Source organism: Mastacembelus armatus, chromosome 17, assembly GCF_900324485.2.
Source record: "Mastacembelus armatus chromosome 17, fMasArm1.2, whole genome shotgun sequence".
Classification (NCBI taxonomy): Eukaryota; Metazoa; Chordata; class Actinopteri; order Synbranchiformes; family Mastacembelidae; genus Mastacembelus; species Mastacembelus armatus.
In genome coordinates, this window is record NC_046649.1 from 17,801,783 (window position 1) to 17,827,933 (window position 26,151).

The 26,151-nt window shown below is 38.4% G+C and overlaps 1 protein-coding gene across 1 annotated transcript in view; it reads right to left on the reverse strand.

Moving 5' to 3' along the window:
- The window catches only part of LOC113134765 (RNA-binding Raly-like protein), a 52,199-nt gene that overhangs the window by 22,130 nt on the left and 3,918 nt on the right, over positions 1-26,151 (reverse strand). The window contains exon 2 of the mRNA XM_026314273.1: positions 629-906. Coding sequence (XP_026170058.1) covers positions 629-884 — 256 coding nt within the window. The 5' untranslated portion in view covers positions 885-906. The remainder of the gene's footprint in view (positions 1-628; positions 907-26,151) is intronic.

Genomic DNA, 26,151 nt, shown 5'->3' on the forward strand with positions numbered 1-26,151 from the left:
CATTTATTTGAGTAAAAAGTAGTAATTCCACACTATAAAATACAAGTAAAATTTCTGCAATCAAAGTAAAAGTATACAGAGCCAACAAAATGTAAACCTTCAGAAGTAAAAATACACATTACACATTAACATGTCAGCAATACTCAAATGGTCCAAAGTTGGTCCAACTACTTTTTATACTTTTGGATAGTTTGATGATCATATTTCATGAAATGAGTCATTAGATGATTTGTCTGTAAAATCAAGACCTCTGTAAACAAACAAATGCAGGGACATAAAAAAGCGTAATATTTCCTGCTAAGACTATGTTCAGTAGAAGCATAAATGAAAGTACTCAAATAAGTACAGCACTAGAGTAAATATTACTTTCTACCACTAATTTGTATACATCCAATGTAGGATCAATTTGACATTTAAAAGTGATAGAGACCTTAGAAGAACCTTTATGTCGGGTCATATCATAATTACCCAGCAGTCTAAGTTTAGGGCATTGGGCTTGTTCAACTCTCAAACCCTGAGTGGGCAGTTTCCAATGTGTTCACAGTATTTCCACTGTAGTTTGAGGGCTGTAATCTAAAGTCTTACCAGTACATAAAACACAAGATAATGGATCTTTGATCATAATTACCTAGAGATTGTCCAGCGATGACCCTGGTGTTCTCTCCGGCCACAGCTGCCCTGGCGTTCCTTTCGCTGGCGTACTGAACAAAGGCGTAGCCTTTGTGCACCGAACAGCCCACAATCTTCCCATATTTGGCGAAGATGGCCTCAATGTCGGCCTTGGTTACAACGGCTGTGTTGAGGTTGCCGATGAAGACGCGGGAGTTGAGGGAGCGTGGGTCATTCTTGTTGGTCACGTTGCTGGTCTGGGTCTTCCCAGTCATCCTAGTCGTCCTGCAGCACTGCCTGCTGGGAAACACACATTCACACTGCTCAGAAGGCCAGGAAGGTTAGAGTGTGGAGGTTACACAGAGAAAACCAAACACTGCACACTAATAGGATGTAAACACTCGCCTCAGATGAAAACTGATAACTGCTGGGCTTCATATGGGTTGAGAAAATTCCATCCATTGTTTCTATAAATCCCACTGGATGGTTAGAGAAAAGAAAAACAATTTTTCTAAAAGCCCTTTTGAAGATAAATGCATTTACCTGGTTATGGGATCAATTTTTACAGATGTTTAAAAACAGACACAAAGCCCTTAATCATTTAAAACAGCTACTAACAATCTGCCAGTGACTTTCCTGATAAATCAATTGATTATTTAGTCCATAAAATAGTGAAATGTGTCCAAAGTTGGATATTCTCAAGTAAGAAATGTGACTAATGATTATTTTTTGATTCATCTTTGGTCTTTGTATAAAACTTAAATAGTGAAAAATGTCCCTACTATTTATCTAAAACAGAAAAAAGCTGAAAATCTGTACACTAGAGAATTACTAGAGAGGGGATTTTCTTTTGGTAAAAACAACTCACGATGATTAATCAATTACTAAAATGGCTGCCCTCTGTTGATTAACTTATTGGTTAATCATAGTATAACTAACAGTTTCCAGCTATACTCTAAATTTCTGTTTATACCCAACTAACTTGCTAAAAGTTACAGAATTACATTTACTATCACAGAGGACTAGAAAGTTACAATTAAGAACAACTATTTAACTATTTGTCTCAACTAATGATCTCGGCTCTACTGCATTACTTGCAGTTGGCTTCATGTGGACTCTGCATTCAGAGCCCACGTTTACCTTCAGCGAGGTCGAAGGAACATGGAGGCTGAGACAGATTGCTGTCTGCAGGGGATGAGACATAGAGGCAGCGAATCAGATGTGTGAATCTGACAAATCTCACTATATGAGAAACTGTGTTCCCACGTTTGAAAATAGCACAACACACTGAAGTATCCTCACTCACTCCTTCACCAGTGTTTTTTTTTTTCTTTTTTAAACTTCATGTGCAATGTCTTCACACTTAATCTCCAGGAAATGATGGGCACTATAGTAAGTACAACTGTGAGATACTTGTGCTTCAGGATTTACAGTAACTGCTACCTGCTTCTTCTACACTACATTTAACAGGGAAATATATAGAGGTCTACCTTACACAGCATTTACAACTATAATATTTAGATACAATTTCCTGTAAAAAAAAAAAAAAAAAAAAAAACACAATAAACTTAAATATAACAACTTCTGAAGATGTAAACAGTGAATACCAGCCTGTCTGGCTCCTTTACAACAAAACTGTGTGCAATTTGACATGTTTTAAAGGTCTGTGAGGAAATGACTTCAATGGTTTCTTTTGAATAACTCCTCAGAAGCAAAGAAGTAAAAATATTTCACAAAAGAGCAAAGTATAAAAATGATTAATTAATGATTTGTGTAGCAACACAGTTTGTCTCCTTTCCTCTTTCATTAATTATCTCAAGCCCCCTCATGCTTATCTGGTATCACCTGGACAGGCTGGAAACCACAGTTCAAATTATCTCCCCATCAGCCAGATACAACAGTAAAATAGGATTTTCACATTGATGTATCAGTATTTATGAAGTCTTTAAGTACATTTACTTTAGAGACTTTAATTCTATTTTGATGTTGCTATAATACTAATGAACTTAGGGTTTAAAAAGCAAAACTGAAGTACTTTTACATTGTTGCATGTCTGCTGGTACGTTTACTGAAGTAAAGGATCTGAATTCCTCATCCACTACAGGTCTTTCATACATCAATGACAGTTTCATTACTTTCAAATAAAAAAAACAGGTCAAGAGAGAGGAAGGCAGATTTAACCGGACACTTCAAATATATTTGCCTGCAGGCTTCTCAAATCATCTCCAATGAGCCCTGCAGCAATCTTTTTGTAAACATCACCAGTCCTTTGTGAGATTTTTATGCCCCGTGCAGCCTGGACTGTTTGCTCCCATAATGCTACAGTTTCCTGGGGGGATCAGAAAGTGTCACCACAGCACTGCAGAGGAAGGTGGCACATCCACCCAAAGATGAAAGAAGGAAACTCTCAGGTTGTTTCTTCTCTTGTTTGTGTTTGTTTGTGAGTGTGTGCAGGTTTTTAACCCAGATTCCACAAACTGCATTATCACAGGAGAGATTCTTATGAGACTATAAAAACAGAAAACATTCAGGCAGTCGTGAATCTCATGGTGGTGGAAGGTAACTAACTAAGTATAGTTGAAGGTATTTGTACGAGTATTTCCAGTTTTTAATTTTCACTCCACTGCAGTTCAGCAGTAAACATTGTTTTTTTATTTCACCATATTTATCTGACAGCTGGAGTTACTAGATACTTCACAAATTAAGATGTTACATACAAACAACGGAGAAGCTTTTAAAATATGATGCTTTGTTAGAGATTAAACTATCCAACAGTGTACACAAGAATGAAGAGATCTGTATTACATGCTGAATTACAGCATGTGAGGATTTTCTAAAAAATAGTTTGTATTTCTGGTTGGAAAAAAATTAATTTTGAAGGTTTCACTTTGGGTTTGGGTTTTTTTCCTGTAAATATTTCTACAAACACAAAGAGATGCCTAAATGACAGACTGCCTCTAAAGATGCCATCAGGATTAAAAATCTTACAATGGCATTTGCTGAACATCATGCATGTCATTGAACAGACAGTGACTGAAAAAGGCCGCAAACAAAATCCAGGTGGATTTTTAAATTTGATGCCCTAATGGTGAAAAGGAACTGGTGAGAGAGAGAGAGAAGAAGAAAACCGTTTACTTGAAAAAACAATCAATTTTCAAAATTATCATCATCCAATTCTTTAATCAACAAATTATTTCCATTCTATTCTAGTTTCTTATTTTGGTCCAAAGACATGCAGATCAGGGGAACAGGAGACTCTACTTGTGAATGTACATCAGTCTCTATATGTTTTATTGCTGTAGCTCAAATCTACAGCCCCCTGAATAGAAGTAGAAGTAACTGTAGATAAAAATGGAAAGAAGTAATAATATCTACTGGTGTCTAAAAATATCTAATAGGTGTCTAAATTTCACACCCTTGGAAATGGAGAGGCAGGCCTGCACACATAACATCACAATTTCCCCCCCATCTATCCTCCTTACTTACTTCCATCCCTTGCCCCCACCCACACAAAACCCGTTCTGAATCTCCTCAGTGGTTTTTAAAAAAACATCTCCTTGTACACACAAAATGGAAGATTTTTTTCTCCCAGCACTGTCATTGAGTTTTCCCGCATTAACGTAATTATCAACAGAGTAAGGGATTAAAAATTCTCCAATCCAATCAAATCAAATCCCATTTACACCATCTCTCTACCACTGAACAGCCTCACAGCCCCAGTGCATAATTCAGCCCACTAAGTGACTGATGGATATGGAGTGTATTCAAATGGCCACTTTAAGGCAAATGTACAGAGGTAGACCATTAGATGGTTAATTAAGCAAGAGCACATTGTTTAAAATAGACTTAACCTTAGAAAATGTGACTTTCCTAGTTAAGCCCATGCTGAGCTGGGGTACGGTGCTGAAAGCAATTAAATACTAGTAGAAATGCCTGAATGAACAAGGTGAAGTTAATAAAAAACAAGTTATTTTATAGGTATCATCATACTTTGTTGTGGTGAGTTGTGGCCCATATGTATTGTATTGTAGGGTTAGTAAAAGTGTGGCTGTAAAAGAAAAAAACAAAGGCCCAAAAGAGCCACTCAGCAGGTTAGCAGACTGAGCTTCTGTTTGTCAGACTTCTAAGCATTACACTGGAGAACACTCCAAAGAGCTAAGACTATAAAAGATCTTCTGTGAAAATGAAGAATAAGAAACGTTTATCAAGAAACCCTTACAGGTAACCTTTAAGAGAAATTCTCAAGTGATCATGTGAATAGCTGGTCAGACGTAACGATTAACTGCAGTCATCTAGGATTAGTGCTTCAGGGCACAGTGTCATCACAAAGAAAAGGAGCTATGGACCAGAAAGAAAAAGTAAATTGCTCCTTAACTGTTTGTGTCTCTGTTTCTCACTTGTTTATGGGCACAAGACATTACCTCAACTCATGGTTAGTGGGTTCATACAAAGTCTGTAAACTTGTCGAACTTCTATCAGAAGCTGACAGCACTAAATAGTCAGTGAACTGATGTGCTGAATAACCGCAAGCTGCATCTGTACAAAAATATAACTACAGGAAGCCAAAGGTCTGTTTAATAAAGACAAACTAAAACTTTAAGTCTGTCATTCATCTCCTTAGATTTTCATCCTAGAGTGGCTCAGCATTATTTTGTCAACTGCCCTTAATTACATGTTTTTAATTGAAATGATCACAGGAAAAAGGGTTTTACATTATTCCACTAGCTCATTCGATATGGAAGAAGAGACTTCAAAGATGACTCTTTTACAATATTCATGAGTTTCTAAGACCCTCAAAGCCTTTTAAGAAGAAGCATGTGGAAAAAGTGCTGGCAAACGCTGGTGGAAACATCCCAGGCCAGAAAACCCAAATTCAAAGCAGCCTGGTGGGCAAAACAGGAAGAGAGAGATGGGTATGGATTCATTTTGGCATGCTTAAAGCTCCAGAAATTAATGCTAAATAACATCTTCATACAGCAGTAAAGCTGTGAACACATCCCAACTCTGCACTGGCATGTTTTTCCATGCAAACACTGCGTGTTTGTCTCTTAAAAGTCTTCCTTACAACAGGGAAGTGAGTGCTTGACAGTGATGTTTTTTTTTTTTTTTCACAGGGCTTCTGCAGCATCCTAACGTGGTTCCAAGTGTAAGTATTTCATGGATCCTCTTTGGTCCTTTCACACCAACTGTCAAGAGCTTCAGAGTCAGAATTCTCTGGAGATAAAGAAGCGGGGAACTGGTGAAAGTAATCATTTTAGCACTTCCTCTCTCCCTGATCTCTCCTCACTGACACACGCTCCTGTCTGAGAAGAAAAGATGAAAACTCCTCATCCGATATGACAAATACATATGGGATGTGAAGAATGCATTCAGGCCACACTAACTGGATGTTGCATTGCAGCATTTTATCTTTAGCGAGCTGACAGTGTACATTGAAAGGATCTAACCTAGGGCTGTCATCAAGAGAGGAGAATCAGGCTGAATTTAATTTGTAGACATCTTCATAGCCTGCCTACGGAGAGACAGCAACACATGTCACCTTCTGCCTTATCACACTCGAGAGACAGACATTTTTCGAACTAAGCCTCAACTTTCAGTGCCTCCCTGGCAAAATATGCCTGTATAAGAAAATGAAACATAGGTCTATAATAAACCATTTTTTTCTTTTTGCCTCATTCTTTTGAATGACAGCCAGATGCATTACAAGGGAATAAATGTGAACTGAAATGTAATTACATTTTTATACTGTCTAAATTTATGAACTATGCTGCAGTGGTTTATTTTTCCTCTTTCTGCTATTTTGTGAGAACATATGCAGCATAAAATGTGGAGATTTATCAGAATGGTCCTGTGAATAATATAAAGGCTGAAAATAGAGCTAAACATCACTCCATAACAGAGCCACTGGGAGGTTTTATGTGGAGGATAATGATTGTAGGTGACCAGGCGGCTACAATTTTCCAGCTGTCCATCATACACATAAAAAAAACATGACTGCAATTGTAGAACTCACACAAAGTCAAAATAATATGCTTAATGAAAAAAATATTACAATAACTCATATTAATGTTAATCAGCCATAACCAGGAGCATTGTACAGATTCTTCAGACTTAACTCGAAGTGGTTGTGTCATACCTCAGTTTATTGCTGAAAGACTGCTGAGTACATTGATTGCATTCTCATGTTGTCTGCATGAAGCTGTTGCCAGGAGAGCATTAGCTTAGCGAAAAAGCTGGAAACAGTGCTTAAACGGCTAGCATAGCTGGTCCAAAGGTAAAACATCAACCTAGCAGCACCCCTACATCTCAATAACAAAACAATTACAACCTCATTGTTCAATCAGAATAAAATCTGAAGTGGAAAAACAACAGAATTTTGATTTTACAGGCTTCAATGCCAATCTAACACTGCACTGCAGGTATTGGTTATTTTTCTTCTTCTGCTGTGAGAACGTATCAAAATACTGCTGAACATGATGCAAAAAAAAAAAGTCACTCACTGACAGACCAGCTTTTGTTACTGTTAGATTTTAAAGTAATGATACTGATTGTAGCTGACATAACTGCTACCATTTCATAATTGTGCCTTGCAGACAAAGAAATATAATTATAAATGTAGAACAAAATAATATACTCAACAAAAAAGTCAATTAAAATTGCATGCCAAGTGGGGAGTCAATGGCTAAATGATATTTAATCATAATATAATGAATTTGCTATAAAAAAAGAGCATTGTACTTTGTACTTTTGAGAATTAACATGAGGTGGTTGTGTAATAATAATGCTGTGCGGCCACCAATGTCCTTTTTAATAACACTTTCTCGCCCTCATTCATTTTTTTTTCCTATTCCCTTGCAGCCATAAATTACTCAGCTAATGCCCCAACAGCAGCAGCTATTGCTGAATCATTCAAAGACCTCAATTAGCAATTAAGGGCTTAATGAATAGAGGTCCTTGCTGGGCCATTCTGTTCCCAGCCCAGAGGAGCCCAGAGCAATCTAATCTCTCCTGCAGGACTTGTACAGTAAATACTGGCTAACCGTGCAAAGACGATAAAGATGAGCCTGTGATAGGCCACATATATTGAGTTTTAAGTCCTGTTTACGAATTTCTTTGAAACAGTCTTGCTGTTAACAAGGAAGGATGACTGTCATGCACTACATTTATTTTTTCTCCGTTCCTACAGCCCATTACCTCCTGCATAATACCTGTCTTGAGTTTGAATTGAAGAAGAGACTGGGAAAGAAGTGGGGGAAATGGCAACAAAAGGAGATATAGAAGCAGAGAGAGGGAAATAAAAGGAGGTGAGATTGAATGAGAGAATGGGAGACGTCTCAAAAGGAAGGAGGAAAAATGGCATTTGCAATGCCAATCATCTTCAAGGAGCTTAAAACTGGGCCTCAGACCAAAATATCAAAGATGGAAAAATATAGGCATACATCATGCGGTAGGTAGGAAGTGCTAGCTTATAAATTATTACTGTGACTCCTTTTATATTACCATTCTATCAGCCTTTTATCATTTACATATTTTTCATACCTTTAATGAACTGAGATTTTGAACTGTAAGGCTATGCTTCACTGTTTGAGAGCATGACTACGGAGAGGGCCTGTAAAGAAAATACATTACAATTTCCATCAGCTTTATCTCTCCTCTTTTCCTCCTATGTGAATTTATGAAGGATCTCTGAAGCATGGTGACTGAGGGCAGACTAACACACACCTAAAATGAGTTGCATCATAATCTGATTCAAGCAACCTATAGCCTCAACCAGCAATGACAGCAGAAAGATAAAAGTGCAGCATGACCTATACAGTGAGATGTGATGAAGCCATATCTCTGGATGACATTTTATCCTCCATCTTATAATAAACAACAGGGCTGATTATCTCTAAAATCGGGGTAATTGTGTGTGCTTTTCTTACATATCAGAAACATGATCTTTGAGGTCAGTGTGAATCATTTGGACAACTTCAAGTTACTTGCTGTGTTAGCGTTTGTAAACAGTTTCAGAAGGGATACGCAGAGCAACTTTTTGGGTCACTTTGATGGTGAAAACGTCCTTAAATGTTGCTTTGTTGATTCCACAGGGAATATATTTACCCTGTTTTCTGTTTTACCAGCAGCCTGAGCCAACTATTTTGATTCAGAAATTCTCTATTGCATCACTATGTATCATGCTGTTACCATCTGAGTGCTTTTAAAGATGTATTTTTTTTATTTTACTTGGAGACCTTCCCACTCTCACACTCAAAACTAAGAATTACTCCTACATCACTTTATGTATTTGAAGGGAAAAATAGGAGAAAAAAAAGACTCCACCTGGTGTTGTAGCAGGGGAATCCACATCCCTGCTCAAGGGCATGTGAACATATGCCATGCTTTCCCATATCTCTTGGCACGGACATATTTCTCCATTTCCTTAATTCTCCTCTTGTGTGACTGCCAAATATAGCTTCCGCTCCACCAGGCTAAAGTAACTGGGTCACTAGAGCTGTGAGTAATTAGCTGATAACAAAATATGTTCCTGCTATATGGTGCCAGAAGGCTCTAAATTAGAGCGCACCAGTAAGTATTAAGGAATTGATTTGGGGCAGTTTGACAGTGAGTGTGAAAGGTCAAAGGTGAAACACAAGAGAGTATTCACACAATCTACACTGATACGGTGACTAAAAAAATATGCAAGAGGCCAAGCCGGATATTTATGGCATCACGTTTCCACACTATGAATGCTAAGAAACAACATGACTAAGACCTGATTAGAATTCATTTCAAGAATAATTTGCAATTTAACTAGAAAAATGGGCCCTAGAATGCTATAGAACATTACAAGCTGGTAATGTTCTCAGTGTATTATATAGTGGATAAGTACCAGATTTGTAGGCGCAGTGACAGCAGTGTGAATATATGTTATGGCAAGAGCAGTAAATTATGCTCATTTGACCAGAAAATAAATAAATAAATAAAAACAAAGGCAGGTTCTGGTTTCCTCCTTTGGCTCCCTAGTTTCTATATTTGTTCACAGGCATTTCAAAACACCTGATAGTATAATGCAATATAATACAATAGTGCCATTTGTTGTATGAATAATACATAGTTTTAATTCTTTTGCTGGTGCTGCGCCAGAGAGGTAAATATGTGGCCATATATTCACTTGTGGTTGACAAAACACAATCCACCTGTTGCATACTGCATGTCTCTCCAATTGTGTGTCTTCTTGTGTGTTGTTTTTAAGATTAAACTATAGGATACAGCTGCCAAAACTCAATATTTTTGTTATTGTCGAGCAAATCCCATAAAAAGACCAAAATCAGCAATGCATTAGTCTATCCACACAGGACATGGTCCTCAGCTCCAAAGCCATTGGTTCCAATCAGAGACATAAGTCTTTCCCAAAAAAAAAAAAAAAAAGTGGCAAGATATTTCCCTAAAACAGCTGGGCATTGTAGATGTTGGCAGACATTACACAAACAGGAGTAAATTTGCATTTGTTTTGGACTATTTTAAGCAGTGGATTAATACACAGTTGGTGCTCTGGTGAGTATTTACAGCAACAGGATAGTGTGTGTGGGACTAATTGTAATGTGCAACAATAACAGTGAGGCAGAGTGATGGGCTTTTAATAGTGTTTGGACAACAACAAAGCTCTGTGACTTCTAACCTGTCTCCTCTGACATGCCCTCACAGCACAACCACAAAAGCTCAAGGCACCTTCAACACCAGCCACCATGGTCCAAATGTGTTCTTTGCAAAGGCATTTTAAATGCATTTATTTAACACTATAGAGGATATTGTTACAGTACACTTGTGTTTTTAACATTGATAATCATTATACTAAAACCTTTTTTTATTGTTTTCAATGAGGGCATTTTGTAACATTTACCCCTGACAATATACCACAATAAAATATTCATGTGTAATAATACATTTGTAAAACTAATGTTTAATTTTTACTGAAGCCATGTGAAAATGTTCACTCACTTTGTGTAACACTTGTGCAACAGTTTATTTATTTATTGTTTGTTTGTTTATTATTTTGTAAGTTGTGTACCTGTATATCTCCTTACAATATTAGGTGTGCTCCAGTTTATGTTGAAAAAGAATAAATTAACCTTTTTTAGATTAAAACACAGAGAAGCACCATATTAACCTCTTTTAGCCCTTTGAATCTTTGTTTTGTAATATGGCAATATAACAAAATCTAATATTCTTGCAATAAATACTACATCTGTAAAGTTCATAATGTTCAATGTTTTGTATTTGTCTAGGTTGAAACCTCTTATTATAGCATTTTAAAGGGGAGCCTTTAATAATCTGAAAATATAATGGAATCATATACAATACTAATGCAATAAATGATACAACCGCACAAAAGCTCTGTGTGTAAAACTTTGGTGTCCAACTATTTATTTAACTTTGTTTTAAAGTTAGGGCCACTGTTTTCTGCAATACTGTACTGGTATGTACAAAACTACACAAGTACCTGTTTAATATTATATATTTAATCTTTAAAATATAAGCCATATTTCAGTTTTGGTGTGAAAAATATTCAGTACAGTTTTTTTCAACACTTCCAAATCATACAGGAGCCAATGCTGAGATGCATTATCATTTTGTTTCTTATCTAGGGTGAATCCCCTTTTTAGCCTCTTGAATGGGGTTACAGAGCTTGAAATAGCTCAGAATAAGATGTGTGCGGTGGAAAGGGCAGGGGTTATTGAGTAGAAACACTCAGACTTCCAGGCAAGAATCAGCTCGCTCCAGCTGCCAGAGTAATAAAGTGTTGGCAGCTGTCCATGGTGCTGAAATCAACTGCTATCTCTTTGAATAGACTATAAAAGGAGCTGGCCATGGTTTTGAGATGCTGATACTGCTAGGCTAATGGCACGTCTCACAACACAACTGAGGATCAGGTGCATAGACATACAAAGGCTGTTGTTTATCCGAACTGCTGTTTTCCAGCGGCTCAAACGACACTACTGAAACATGTGTTGAGTATCACTAATGCACGCATGAATCGTAATGTACGCCTCCAAGAATAGATGCAATAATGAACAGTGGATATCGCTACATACATAATGTAAAAGTGGGTATCATATCTGTGTATTCATAAATTCTGATGCATTTTGCCACAACACAGTCTTCCACACGAGTATGCCATCATCTTTTTTTTTTTGTTTGTCTGACTCCCTCATCTGTTTTTTCTCTTTGGTTATCTTTCACATGCAGGTGTATAAAAAAGAGACAGGGAGAAGCAGCTCCCCTAATCTGTTCTTTGACCTCTAGTCTGAAAGCTGGAGCAGCTCTAAAATGTTTTTCATCCGTATCTCACAGAAGATAGACTCTGCGGTGCGTAGCGTTGAGGCAGCCCACATCATACACCTGCTAAGGGTCAATGATCATCGAACCCATGGGTGCAGAAACGTAAAGACAGGCCTTCACTGGACACAGACAGATTACTGACCGGTTCAGAAATGCCTCACTAAACTTTATTCCCTCCTTCTCCTCTCTAGGCTCATAGTGATTCAGTGCATGCATATATAGGCTGGCTATTCCAGATCCAGTCTCCAACTTCATCCCTAGTGGGAGATAAGTATTGTTTGCGTAGCAGCACATTTCATGCTCGGCTTCCCCCACCTGTTCCCTGACCTGCAGAGTCTGAGGGTTGGAATAACTGTCAAATGCCTTCACCCATATCTTTCGAGGATGACTGAAAGGAGGTTCTTGTCTTGAGCTGTGAAAGTTTTAAAAGCTTTTCTTTTGACAGAGTACAAACACAAACTTTGCTTAAGGATTCTAGAGAGGCCATTTAAAAGGATAATTTCATATTTTATGTCTGTTTATTTCAGGGCTGTAGTGCGTTTCTGAATTTGTCGCCTGCAGGTTTGTGGGTGAGTTCTGGCTGTATGTCAAGGTCAAACCACTTCTCAAATCTATCAGCCTGATTTACATAATGAACTGCTGCAGAATTTGCCAGGGCCCGAAGACCCCCCTGAACGCCCCTTTTCCTCCTCCTCTGTCCATTGACTCACTGAGCCAGTTGAAGTTTCCAAGCTCCTCTGTGTGATGTCTGATTGTGTCCGCCGGTTATCAATCCCAAACGCAATGAGGTTTGTGTGTGCAGTGAGAGAAACAGGGCGGAGGAGCACAGCTGTGGCTGGTTCGGTTGGCAGGAATCTGTTTTGTTTTGCACAGCATTGATTTGCATTCATAGAGTTGTTTTAACATTTCCAAATTGCTGGAAGGCAACTTTGGAGGGCAAAATCCTTCTGTCATTTGTCCTCCAAAGAAACGGGATGTAAGAGAAAACTGACTTTAATTGTGGTATCTTGGTTGTTAACGTGTTTCTCCTCAGTTTTACAGACAAATCTACTATGTCATGACCTGAAAGCAACACAAATCCAGCACACTCCGAGGTATTCTGTTAAAAAAACGTTAGAATTAAAAAAAAGTTAGCATTTCTTCAAGAAGTAAAAAGAAAATGCCAAAACAAACTCCAGCAAAGTTTCATTTCTCACCTATAAGAAAAGCGAAATCCTCAAAGATGAAAATCAAAACAGTTATTTTTGCGCCCTCGGAGACGTACAGCCTCGAACACCAGAGAAACACTGCAAGATCAGAGAAAAGCACCAAAACGAAAATAACACCAAAACAAGCCATGATAGCCAGAAAATAAGCAAAAGGTGGGTTTTATAACAAGTGAGTTCGTAAGGAAGCTGCTTCGGGAAGAGAAGAGGAAGAGAGAGAAGAGGAAAAAAAAAATATCAAGAGCGTCCGCAAGCACGTAGGGGCTATTTCTCAGTGGATGTCGCCGGAGCACCAACACTCAGCATCCAAGATTTAAATCATTGCATGCAGAAAACGAGAAAACATTTCCCCGTGTCGGGAACACCAAGACAAGGAAGGAAGAAAAAGAGGACAAAAATATGCGTAAGAAAATGGCAGTGGAAAATGTACTCACCGAGCGGGAGTAAAAGGTTTCAATTAAAAAGAAATTGGGCGTATAGCGGTGCAGGATTGGTGGTATGCAGGCTTGTGTACACCGAGGCTCTGCGTCCCTTTTGCGCTCTCTATCCCTGCCGGTGCTCGAGTCATGTGACTTGGGATTGGCCAGAGTTTTTGAATCAGTCCAAGCTTTTCTCTAGTAGCTACACACGAAGCTATTCACAGCTGTAATAGATAGGATCTTTTCCGGTAATGTCATTGATTTTCTGCCCACCGCTTTTCAGGTTTCTCAAAATAGGGTGCAGGTAAAAAAAGGGGGGGGGGGGTCACTGATGATGTACCAGAAAGGTCCATATGTGAAAGTGAAGTTTGTTTTTGTCTGTTGCACCAATGAATAAATGCATATAATCAGTTTTTGTTAAATAAATGTCACTCTTCACAGCACTTATCTCCCAATGCAGGTGCTTACGCCTACAGCTCTGGTTAAAAAAAAATATTACAGCAAATATTTTATCTCCTATATTTATTCTTATCAAAAGGCATCTAAGTTGATGAATTTATTTGGAGCCTCTGGTCTTAAAAAGTATGATAACTCCTGCTGTATTTTGTATTAAACCTGAATTGGCCAAAGACACAGTTGCAAAAACACAGTCAATTAGCATAGAAAGTAGGTATGTAGATATTACATGATAAGCAGTGGTTCCTAACCTAAGGCCCCTGGTAATCACCTTGCAACCCAAACAAAATAAAAAGTAGATATTATCTGCCATCAAAAATAATGCAGCGTATGGTGTGTTTCTTCTGATATTGCCATATTTTAGAGGAAATTATTTAAATGTTCCTGCTAAAATAGTTCAAAAATAATCTGATTGAAAAATATATTCAGTGATATCATAGTTCAGTCATAGCCAAACATGTAATGAAGCATCACAAGTTTTTATATCTTCACTTTAAGATGTAACAAGAAAAAAAAGTCTTCTATTAAATCACACAAATTAGCCAGCACCACTAAGAGCAAGTCAGTGTTCAAATGATGAGACAGGTTGGAACCAAGAAAACACTTTAGTCAGATCATATGAACCACTTTATTTTGAGGTAAAATAAAAGTGAGCAGACCCAAAATGCCAGCAATAATCCCCCTTTGCAGAGGAAGATGATGACACATACAGGGGAGTACTGTAAATCAATTTTTTTTTTTGTTTGTTTGTTTGTTTTTGTTTCTACAATCTTCCGTTTCAACACAGTCCCATATTTGAGCAGACCAAACCTTATAATTACTAGTGAGAGAAATGATGTCCAAAACTACAAAATTAGACCCAAGTTACACATGCAATGTATAATAAACTGGAATTATCTTTGAACTTGCCACACTATTTGGAGTATACAAGGAATAACCTCAATGCAACAATCATCAATTTTCATTAAACTGTTCCCTGCAGCCTGTTACTTTATTTACAAACATTTAGTTCCCTTTGCTAATTATCAGCTTAGCTGAGAGCTGTTATCATCTACAAAATGTTTTAATGTTTTCCATATATCATCAATTTAACAACTTTAACCTCACATTTCTTTCTCATTAGAAACTACTTAAAGGATTAATCAACTAAGTGTCTGTTGAGCCTTATGAGAATATTGATCATCAATGAGACTTTGGATTTTAAAGTTGCAGAACATTCTGGTCAGTTCTTTAACAGAGTTAAAAGCTCAGTTAACATCTGGCTATGATACACCTGCGGCACACAGGTGAGAGGCAATATTGACTGAGCATCTTCCAAAACATTAAGGTAACTCCAGGTCATAAAAGATTCAGCGTATTTTGGGCTGGAAAACCTAGACTCAAGCTTGGCCTGTCATCATGTTTCATTTGATCCTGCTCTGTAAGGTTGACAGCTCAAGGGTTCCTACCCATTCTTGACGGAAACACGAGTGGTCATGCTGTCAGGGAGGAACAGAAATCTTTGCTGTTGCTGCAGCGTCTGCCGGGCATATGAGCAAAAGGTCTGTATGGATCAATGACTTCTCAAGGGGCTGATAGGCAGAGACAGACAGATGCAAGGGCAGCACGCTTCATACCAAGACTTCTTTGTTTTCTTTCACAAGGATGAATTGCTTGATAGATTTTGGCAAACATCATGGGAGCAGTATTTATCAAACATGGTTTTGAGCCAGGTGAGTTTATGAGATGTGATTTGGGAAGGTGTTAAAACCTCATGATGTGTTACAATGCTGATATTTATCTCTGTTACAGCTGTGATCTCTCATTCACTAGTTCGCTATTCGCCATTGTTGAGTTCAAACATATTACAGAAGTGCTAAGGGGAGATGACAAGATATAACATAGAAAAATCAGTTATGAAAGCCAAACAATAATAAACTTGCCAACTAAACCTTTTTTAAATGTCTTTCCTGTATACATTCATTCATATATATATACACACACACACACTCATAAATAAATATAACACAGTGAGTAGAAAATATTTAAATATGCTATGTTGAAGTTGTTTAATCTAATGTGATTATATTTTCTAATTTGAGATCCTATATATTATAATTTACAATTATGCCACAGAATATTGGTCAAACAGTAGCATAACAGCCCAGCAGTATTAGCGTCATATTAACAATGTCAGCATTATGTAATTTGTACTATATTTTGTTGTTTTTGTAAAGGGTAAAAGTGTGAGGTCAAATGTGTCAACAACATCCCATGTCCTGTCTTTTACTCTCGAGGCCACCTGCTATCGGCAACCTAATGCTACCTACCTAACTAACAAAACATTCTGCTTCACGAACTGAAATATAAAGATGTTAAATGATTGAACAGTGTTAATTCAGCACAGTCCAATATTTCTCTCTCACACTTCTGTTAACTTACCTGTATCAGACCCATTTACACTGACGAAAGGTCATATGAAACAAAAACAACACAATGTATCTCAAAAAACTAATTGTGTAAATGTTAGAAGAAAAAAAAACTTTGGCATTTTTTAATATTTAAAAACATCAGACTGACTAGCATTAGAAGTTGAATATTTCCATCTATAAAAAATTGCACAAACTCTCAAATACGCAGAAAAATGGGTTGTGTACCTGGTGAACTGATAAAGTTCAATATTCACTAACTTTTAGCTCGTGAGGGAAACATCTGGCTCTTTAGCTGCTACTGTTTATGCTCTATGTTCACCAAGTGGGTGCTACCTTTGCCTGTGTAATGAGTTTCTTAGAGTGTTTTATTTTTTGTAAAGATGCTGTAACAGAAACTGAAATTATGTGAGTGATAAAACCAAAACAGTAAAGTTGCAGGTGATAATTGCCAAAACAGTAAGCTGAAAGGAAACTCCAGAATTAGGTGATAACTATCTGTGGCTTCATCATAGTTTGTGACCCACTTTCACATAAAACTGACAAGTATGTAAAAATTGATTCAATTTCAATGGTGCAACATATTAAATCACTAGGGTGAAAGTAGCTAGGCTGAGGTTGATTTCAGCATCAGCCTGCTTATCTTTCAGCAACACATCTTAAAGGTCTGGCACTTCACTACAGCTAAAACTTAAAAAGCAACAAGAGAATCACATCACTGCTCTGTGCTTAGTGTCACACACAAATCTCAGAACAAATTCTATTCTAGCACAGTGCATCTTCTCCTCTGCATCCACCTTCTTCCTTCTCAATACACATTCATTCTATGACTGGGATCCAAAGCTCTATGTTGACAGTCCAACATTATCTGGTATACAGCTCTTCTTAACTGATACTATGGCCGACGCTCCCAGCTCTGCAGGAGAAGGAGGTTACGACTAGTGACTGCCTATGTTAGCAGGTCGAGTCCCTTCCTCATAACACCTGATAAGCTGGATTTATTCTGAGCCTCAGGTCAAGTCATAAGACTGCACTCTGGCAGAGCAAGAGCTGTAATTATAGTGGGGAACAGGACATGTAATGCAACGTTAATGGCAAAGGGACTGATGCTTCGCCCACAATGTCCCCTTTTCAGACATGAATAGTGCATTAGCAGCAGGGATTCACTATCCCCACACTGATTGGAGCTATTAAATACAATTTAGTATATGTAGAAAGAAAAGTGAAAGCTGGTGGCTGAGTGGTGTATATATGGAGACCAAATAAGCTTTGTCCTGGTTTAATGCTGCCAGTATAATTCAAGGTCCTCTGGAAAAAATACAGCATTTTAATGGTGTCTAAATTACAGCTCTGAGGAAATTTTGAGTGCTTGTCCTCTCCTGCTTTTTTCTCTGCTGTTGCTTTTTTTATTCTGTTTTGCTTATACCCCATTTTTCAGTTTTTCTTTTTTGCATATGCTACCATTTCTAACAGAAATTACCATGCAAACAAAAATAATTTGGGTGTCTGCAAGATTCATGAAAAAGCAATTTGTGCTACTTACTCAAAAATAGTGATTAGACAAAAGGTCATTTTTGGATGCAATCTGTGCATTTGTGAGCCTGTGCATTTTGTTTGCTTACTTGTCTGAGAGTGAGAGTCAGTGCCTGTGCATGAGCAGAGCATGTATTTGTTTGTGCACCTGCCAGTGTGCACGTGACTGATGAAGCATAACCTTTTAATGTGTTTACACACTGACATTTCCCAAGATCTGCTGTGTTCCTCTGTGAAACTAAAACCCTTGACATTCTTCAGGCTCACGTCTGCTTGAGCTGCTGGCTCTGTCAGCCTTCATACCCTACGAAGCTGACATCAACAACATAATTACATCAGCTTCAGTACCTCATCTGCCCCCTGTCAAGTGTGAATTCAGTTTTATATTTTTGCTTTGAAGGAAATACTTCTACCTGCTGTCTGTGTGTGGTGCAATTTGGACATCTGAAGATCCTGCTGCGTCCACATGGGTCCAAAATATCCTGGTCATCTGCTACTCGTGACTTCATATGTATGATCCAAAGCCATCTAGATTTCACTGTTTAGGGTATGGGTTTATTTCAAAGCAAGTCTTTCCCCTTATCACTGATGACTTACTTTTCTCTATCTCATCAACCTCCATCACTGAATATTATTAGAATTAAAAAGTAATGCTGACATTTTAAATTCAAACATCAAGTCTATGATATTGACTCCTAAATTAGTCCTGACACCTGACTGACTATGTGAGTTTTAGTCCATCTGTTCATTTGAATTTCCAGTAGGCCACCCATATGTTGTGGATCTCCTTATCATACCGTGAATTCACCAGGCAAACTCACTGAATCACCTCATAATAGTTTTATCCTACGTGAACACAAGATCAACAGTGAAACTAGGAAAAAATTCAGCATCAAGTTGAAAACACCAAAGTGCCCCTGTTTACAATATTACATAGTGCAGTATAAGTACAGTACGCATATGTTCAATACCTGGGAGACGCTCTGACAAAATCTTGCGGTGTATACCACGATAGTTTCAAGAGTCCATGTGCTGACACAAGAGTGGCTAGTCTTTGCTTTATCTAAATAAAACTCACTGATGTATGAGGACACTGCTTAGAAATGACCACTGAATCTAAAGGACTGAGACAAAAGTAGCTCAGTCAGTCTCCACTGGCGTTCAATCCAACTATCAGTGTTTACCTTCCCACCTGTCTGTTTGCAGAGCAACGTGCCCTTGCGTTTCCAATTTGGAAAACATGCTTACTTTCATTTGGACCCAACGCTCTTGTCAATGTAAATCAGGTAGGACTCAGGCCAATCGATACAGACGTGAGAAAGGATTCACTCTCTGCACCCCAGAGACTCATCAATGACTGGGGTCTATTACTCCTCTGAGATGAGCAGACATGTGAGGGGAACTGCTATGAATTGCAAATGTGAAACTACTGACTTTCCTGCTATGCAAACTCCATGATGTATTACAGCACACATGGGAATATGTGCCTATTGCACAAAGCAAGGTCTTACTGCACGAAGAGTAGTTGTTCCCTGAAAATGTCCATTCAGTAAAAATAGAATCAAAACAGTGTATCTGCTGAAGTGCAGCTGCTGAGGATTCGTTGTGACTATTATTCCAGTGGAGCTCTATGTTTGTGCCTTCAGTTTATAAGCAACCTGAACTTTCACTCTGCTACGTAAAGAGGGATGGGTACATAGTGTTACTTTTGTTCCCACTTTTTGTCTTCCTCAAGCATTTAAAGTTCAATTAGGGACACATTGTGCTCTGACTTGGAGTCATTAGACATGATGGTAGCCTGTGCTCTGAAGAGTTCTCTCAGGCTCCTGATTAATTCAGCTGATGGAGAAGTTTGATGCTCTCGCTCATTTTCCTCCTCCCTTAGTTTAAGCTCAAGGGGTGATTATTGAGCTTCCTATGGGGATTTAAAATGTTCAGAAGTTGTCAAAACCTTTCAGTGCAAACTCATGCTCACTAATAACCATTGCCAGTAAAAGTTCTGACTTCATGCGCTTAGTGGATTTTCTCAGCTGTAATTTAAGTGTGCCTCGTATGATGCTTGCATACTTGAACTCATCTCTATAAATGCATCAACACCAATTAAAGAAACAGGTCAATATTTTTAGACATATGCTTATTTTATTTTTATCAAGAGTTAGATGAGAAGATTGAAATCACTCTCTGTACAGCTTAGCGTAAAGACTGGAAACAAGGAGAAGGTAAAAACATCTTCCCACCAGTGCCTCTAAAGCTCACTAATTAGCACCTTACTATGGCCTGTTTACTGAAGTGCCCTTATTACAGAAGTAAAAATCCCATTAATTCTTTTCATAGACAATGTGGGACTAAATAAATCAATTACCTCATTAAATAACTATTACAAAATATCTGGTTTTCTGATAAGTGCAATTGAGAAAATGATTTTACAAAGAAGATTTTTAAAAATTCCTTATCCTATTCTCGATTCACGGCAAATGAGGTTCATGGGTATTGTAGTTTTTTGAGCTACGTGCCATACTATAATAACAGATAAAATGTTATTTCTCTAATACTGGATACAGAAACTGGAGTATACAGTACAGATCTTAAACTATGTACATATCTTAAACTATTTATGCTCCACAGTCCTACCACATCATTTCACCCCTCTCTGCTCATGTCAGGTTATTTAGGTTCATTACCCATCAGCAGTTGCGGATGAGCTGTGAGTGCCTGACTGGAGTTTAGTGTCATGTGCTTCCATATTGTGCGTGCCATGTGGGTCCCAGCCTGTCAGTCCAGAGTTTAAATTATTGAAGAGGTTCAGTTGGACTGACCTGATGATGACCCGGAGCAGTGCCACCGTGTCAAAGGTGGACAGAGTATGACTAAATCTTCCTCCCTGCAGGCTGTGAGATACAGGGCATGATTGCAGGGTATTAGTGAGTCCATATTAATAAATCATCAGTTACATCTAGTAGCAGAGTAGGGTTGACTGAGGATAAGAATTGAGAAGGATTTGTATGGCATATTTATTGCATGTATTGTGCACCCAAGAGGCACCCATTTCCATGGCTGCTCATTTCTCATTCTGATTGGTGCTGCTGCTGATTATCAAATAGTAAAAGAGCAAAGCAATTCCCTCCGTGTTTAGCATGTTCAGGAAGCATCAGGTGGGTAATTTTGCAGTATCGTGCCCACTCCTGCCTCTCCATAACAGACACTGCCTTGTTAATTTTCAGAATGTTGGTGTGTTTATGCTACTGTCAATGTCAAGCAACACAACAAAAGAAGCAAAAAAAAAAAAAACTAAAATAAGTAAACCCGCAGAAAGACAATAGATGGGAATCTAAACAGAAGTGTGAAGCTGCAGAACCCACTCTTCTTCAAAATTAGCTTTGAAGACTAGTTTGTGAATGCAAGGAAAGGTGAGAAGTAATGGTACTCCTTGAACTAATGGGAGGGCTGTTCTGCTGAGAAGTTGTTACTGTCAAAGATGAAAAAGTAGCTGAAGCCTCCCCTCTGTCTCCGTGGTGCCATAAATCTGGAGACGTCACTCACAGCCTCCTCACAGATGGGTTACACCAAACAGATCAAATTGTTTCCATATGATTAAAAAGAATATTGCTCTACCCCCTTTAGCGTACTGATATCAGTAAATATGTTTTATATGTGTCAAAATCTGGAACAAAGCAGCAGGGAGAGTACAGGTTTCCTGAAATAAGCCCACATTGTCTCCTCATAGCACTGACAGCTTCAGACAAGAAATCTACCTTTTCTTCATTCTCTGTTGCTGCTGCTCTCCCACGTTTCCCGTGAAAAGATGAGTACTGGTCTTTTATAGGTTTGAAAAGGCAGCAGGGCTCCATCTTAAGTTGAATCTTAAAAATAATCATCTTCATGGCTGACAGCTGCCTTCAATCTAAGCGTGAGAGAGCAGTAAGTGTCATCTGGATTCATGATCCTGTGTACTTTGTCACTGTTTCCCCCCCGAGACCTGGGATTTTCTTTTCTTATCCGACCTCAAATCCTGAGGAAAAATGCGGGGCTTTGATCGCAAACCCATACATAGAAAGGTTTGGAGTGTCATATGCCATCACAGGTGTGTTCAGATTTGCAACATCTGTTCAAAAATACGTATACACACTGCTTCACAACTCCATTTTTTTCCCTTCCACAGGCTACAGCTGTAAGGCGTGTTCTCAACACCCTGTTAAACAGAAAGTGAATTCCTCCAAGCACGTTTTAACCTCGACATCTGCCAAGCATCTGTTTCATTATGTCCGCCTCTGAGCTGTAGACTGGGCAGCTCCATGCATCAGAGACAGACCAAATTAAATGCACATGAACTCGAAGATAAAAAGCCCTACTACAGTGATAATGATCAGTTCTGCAATTTTCCAGGGTTTTTCCACATCACTGTATACCCCAAGACACCACGGTGCATTGATTTTTTTTTTTTAAGTAAATAATAAGCAACCTAGAAAGAAATAAAAAAAGAAAAAAAAAAAGAGTGAGAGTGTGTTAGAGAAAGGAAAGCGTACAACTAGTGGCACTGAGAGTACATTAGGAAAGCTGTCAAGGTATTTTTGAATAGAAGACGATGATGAAGAGTTAAAGTGGAGGGTATTTATCTTGCATTCTAGCCTTTCCCAAAGGACTAATTCAGACTTCTAGGAAATATTATCTTCTGTCTTTCCAAACGTTAAATGAAGAATCAATACACAGAGGATCGATAACTCTCATCCATCTGCTCAGTACTAAACTATAGCCAGCAGCCTGTTAGCTTAGCCTAGTAGGAAAGTGCAGGTAGGCCATCTCTAGTTACAATCATATATGCATTATTTATTTGTTCTATGCTAACCTAAAAGGAAGCAAAGTGTAGTTTATATTTAAAAGAACAATTTGAAAAGTCTGTGAAATAGTTCCTTAATAAAGGCGGCAAAACAAGATGTTTTTGCCAGTTGATCCTGCCTTATAAAGCCAGTGGCCCGTTTCTTTCACAAACAAAGGATATGTCATTTTCCCTCTGCTCCCTTTCCTCTTCCACCGTGCTGAAGCAAACTATTGACCTCCAGTAAATGTGTTGTGAACTTCAAAAGGCACGAGAAAGGGACATTGAACTAAGGTATGTGAGTCATCTACTTTTTGCTTGTCCGGGCCATAATCCTGCAGTGGAAATGTGTTTTTTTTTTTTTTGTTTTTTTTTTACCTTCTCATTCTTTTCTTTTGCACTTTTATTTTCTTATACAGAAGCAACACCCAGGGCAAGAGGTGCGTCTTTTACGTCATATGCACTAAAATAAGCTATGGCTGAGATTTTAAGAGGTGTGTTGCTTCCAGTTGAAGCCTGAAAGCCCCTGAAGATGGTTTCACTACCCAGGTCTATGTTCATCATAAACATGTGGTGTGTTTGATTGCCATCTTAGAGTATTTGGGTTAAAGAGATGTACAGAGTCTGACCTGTGAAGTCTGCTTCAATCCAACATCAAGAGCACAAGAGTTAAAGATGTAGCAACTATGAGAAATTCATACTGAGAGGAATATTTTAGGCAGCAGATGCTTCAAAGCAAAAGCTCAGCACTGTGAGTGTGTGTGCGTGTGTGTGAGTCTGTACTTATACATCCATAACATGGTCAATGCCATTGAACTCCACGGGGCTCTAAGTCTGCTGAGGTCCTCACATGCTTTTAAAATGCTTTAAGCACCAATAGGAAAAGGGAGAAATGGTCTTAAGACAAGCTTTAGAAGCAGAAAAATCCATATTCACCCCTAAAAATGAGATGAGATAAACCTGTAAAATTGTAATTATTTCATGCAATCCACTTCAAATTTCATTTTTTACTAAAAATCAGTAGGCTCTGTGAGTTTTTTAGGTATGTAAATTTTAAAAAGTAGCATTAAAATGGTTCTGGTGAGCCCCGGTCTCATTCTTTTGTAAAAAATAGGAACATTTTAAATTATAAATAAACCCTGAGGCAGAGAAGCACTTTGACAGCATCACTGCCTTTGAACACAAAAAAATTTGTATCCAAAGGATGAAAAAAGTAGTGTACAGTCATCTTTCCATTAAATGTTTTAAGGATGCCATCTTATATTTCTTTTTACTTTGTTTTAAATTTTAAAAGTCAAGGTTGATGTCTTTATGCTGCTGAGGGAATACTTCCTGCAGAACATGATAAAAAATTCTGACAACAGCCCTCCAGAGGCTAGAAGCATTTCTGTTTTGACTTGCTCCTTGTTGGGCTTTAAATGACATGAACACAAAGCTGATCTATGCATGCAGGAAGAGCAACTTGAATTTACAAGCTACAGTACATCTACTTTTCAGATACAACTCTGGCAGCAAACAAGCTCTCTGCTGTTGACTATGGCTCACTCAACAAGCAGAACATCAAATGCAACGCTAAGACACTGCAAAAACCTGTTTGCTGTCTTTCCTGAACATTTACTTCTATATTTGCAGATTTTATCTGTTGAGATCCTTGTCCACACAGTGTAATATGTTGCCAATGCTCTAAGTTATACACAGACCACTGAATATTTGAAAACAGCAGTTCTTGTACTGTTGCTTTTCATTTTAAACTTTTGATGAACAGACTGCATACGACCGCTGCTGAATCCATAATGTGCCACACAGGCTCGGGCAGTGCAACAGTGTGTGATGAATGTACAGAGGAGATAATTTTGATCAGCTTCACCAGCTCTTTTTTTCCTCATTGCCATTCACAGTGTGCAGTTTTGATTGGAGGTAATGATATTCCCCCAGTCTCTGGAGGTGAATGGAGCTGAGGCCTCACTGAACCAGAGTCAGCACAAACAGCGCCCGTGCTGACTCAAGCAGCGGACAAAACTCCCACAGCATCTGGGTCTCCCTCGCACCCTGCAAGGCCAAGATTTAGTGATGAGCGGTGTTTGTAGCAAGTCAGCTAAAATCACTGTCCAACCAGCTGAAAGTAATAGATTTTTTTTTTTTTTGGTCATTGCTATCCACCTACACCCCAGGCTTGCCTCTGACTCTTTCACCCCAACTTTTGTTTGTGTGTACATCTGTCAATTTCCTGCACTCATTTTTTTCTTTCACCTCCCCTGTCAATCTAGCTCTAAGTCTCCATCTGTCCATATGTATTTGTCTGTCTCCATTTCTCCATCTCTGATCTCAGCTCTCTACCCGCTGTAACCTTGTGCAAATATCCAAAATAAACCACAGCTTCGCCTCTTTCCGTCTCCTTTGCCCTCCCCCTCCATCCTCGTTCATCTTGGTGTGAGTCAACACTGACGAACAGCAGGCGTCTGCAGGTTTACCCATGGGTTTTAAATCTGCTGGCAGAGCCGCCAGGCTGCGACAGATCGATGACAAAGCCTGTCAGGACAGTTCTCTGTTATTCAAGGCTAGATTGCATCTGAAAGACCACGCGCCATGCCGTTAATGAATTAAAGAACTAGCCAGCCAACATTGATCAGATTGGCTGACAACTGTCCACATCTTCCATTTTTATGGAGGTTTATGGAAGGAAAGTGTAATTGTTGAGAAATGTAACCAAAGCCTATAAAGCTTTAAAATTCTGCCGGTCTGGCTCACTGTTTATTAACGTCAATCAACTCGAGAGCCAAGAAACAATGAAAATTAGCTCTTAGAAGGACTACATACCAATTGAATTAAAGGTTTATTCTTGACCTTGGAAACAGCATCTGTACAAAAAGAAAAAAAAAAAGTTTTGTACCATCTGCAACACAAGCTCAAGCTTACTTTTTTCAGCGACACCTTATGACCCTCCTAAGCAGAGCTGCTCACTTGTCCTAGACAATGACGAAAGATCTTCAATATCTCCATGACAAATAACCTACTCCGTTTACTGAGCAGGGTCACACAATGTATTTGAAAGCTTCAGCAACAACAAGGAATTACATGGTGGTTCTGTCAAGCAGTATAACTTTTGATAAACAGCAGCTTTGATAACTACAAGTGGCATCTTCAGCATATTAGTACATTTTCACATCACTTTCCAAAATCATCCTGAAAGCCCAGTAGATCTGGATTTAAAACAAAACAATCAAATAAATACATTTTAATGGATTCACAAAGATGAATTCCACATGCTGGTTTTAAAGATAAACATTGGTAAACTCAGTTTACACAGAAATAGTTAAAAAAAAGAGCAAGGTTTATATATGCTTTAAATCGAGGCACTGTGTATTGGTGTGATAAAGGAACTGATA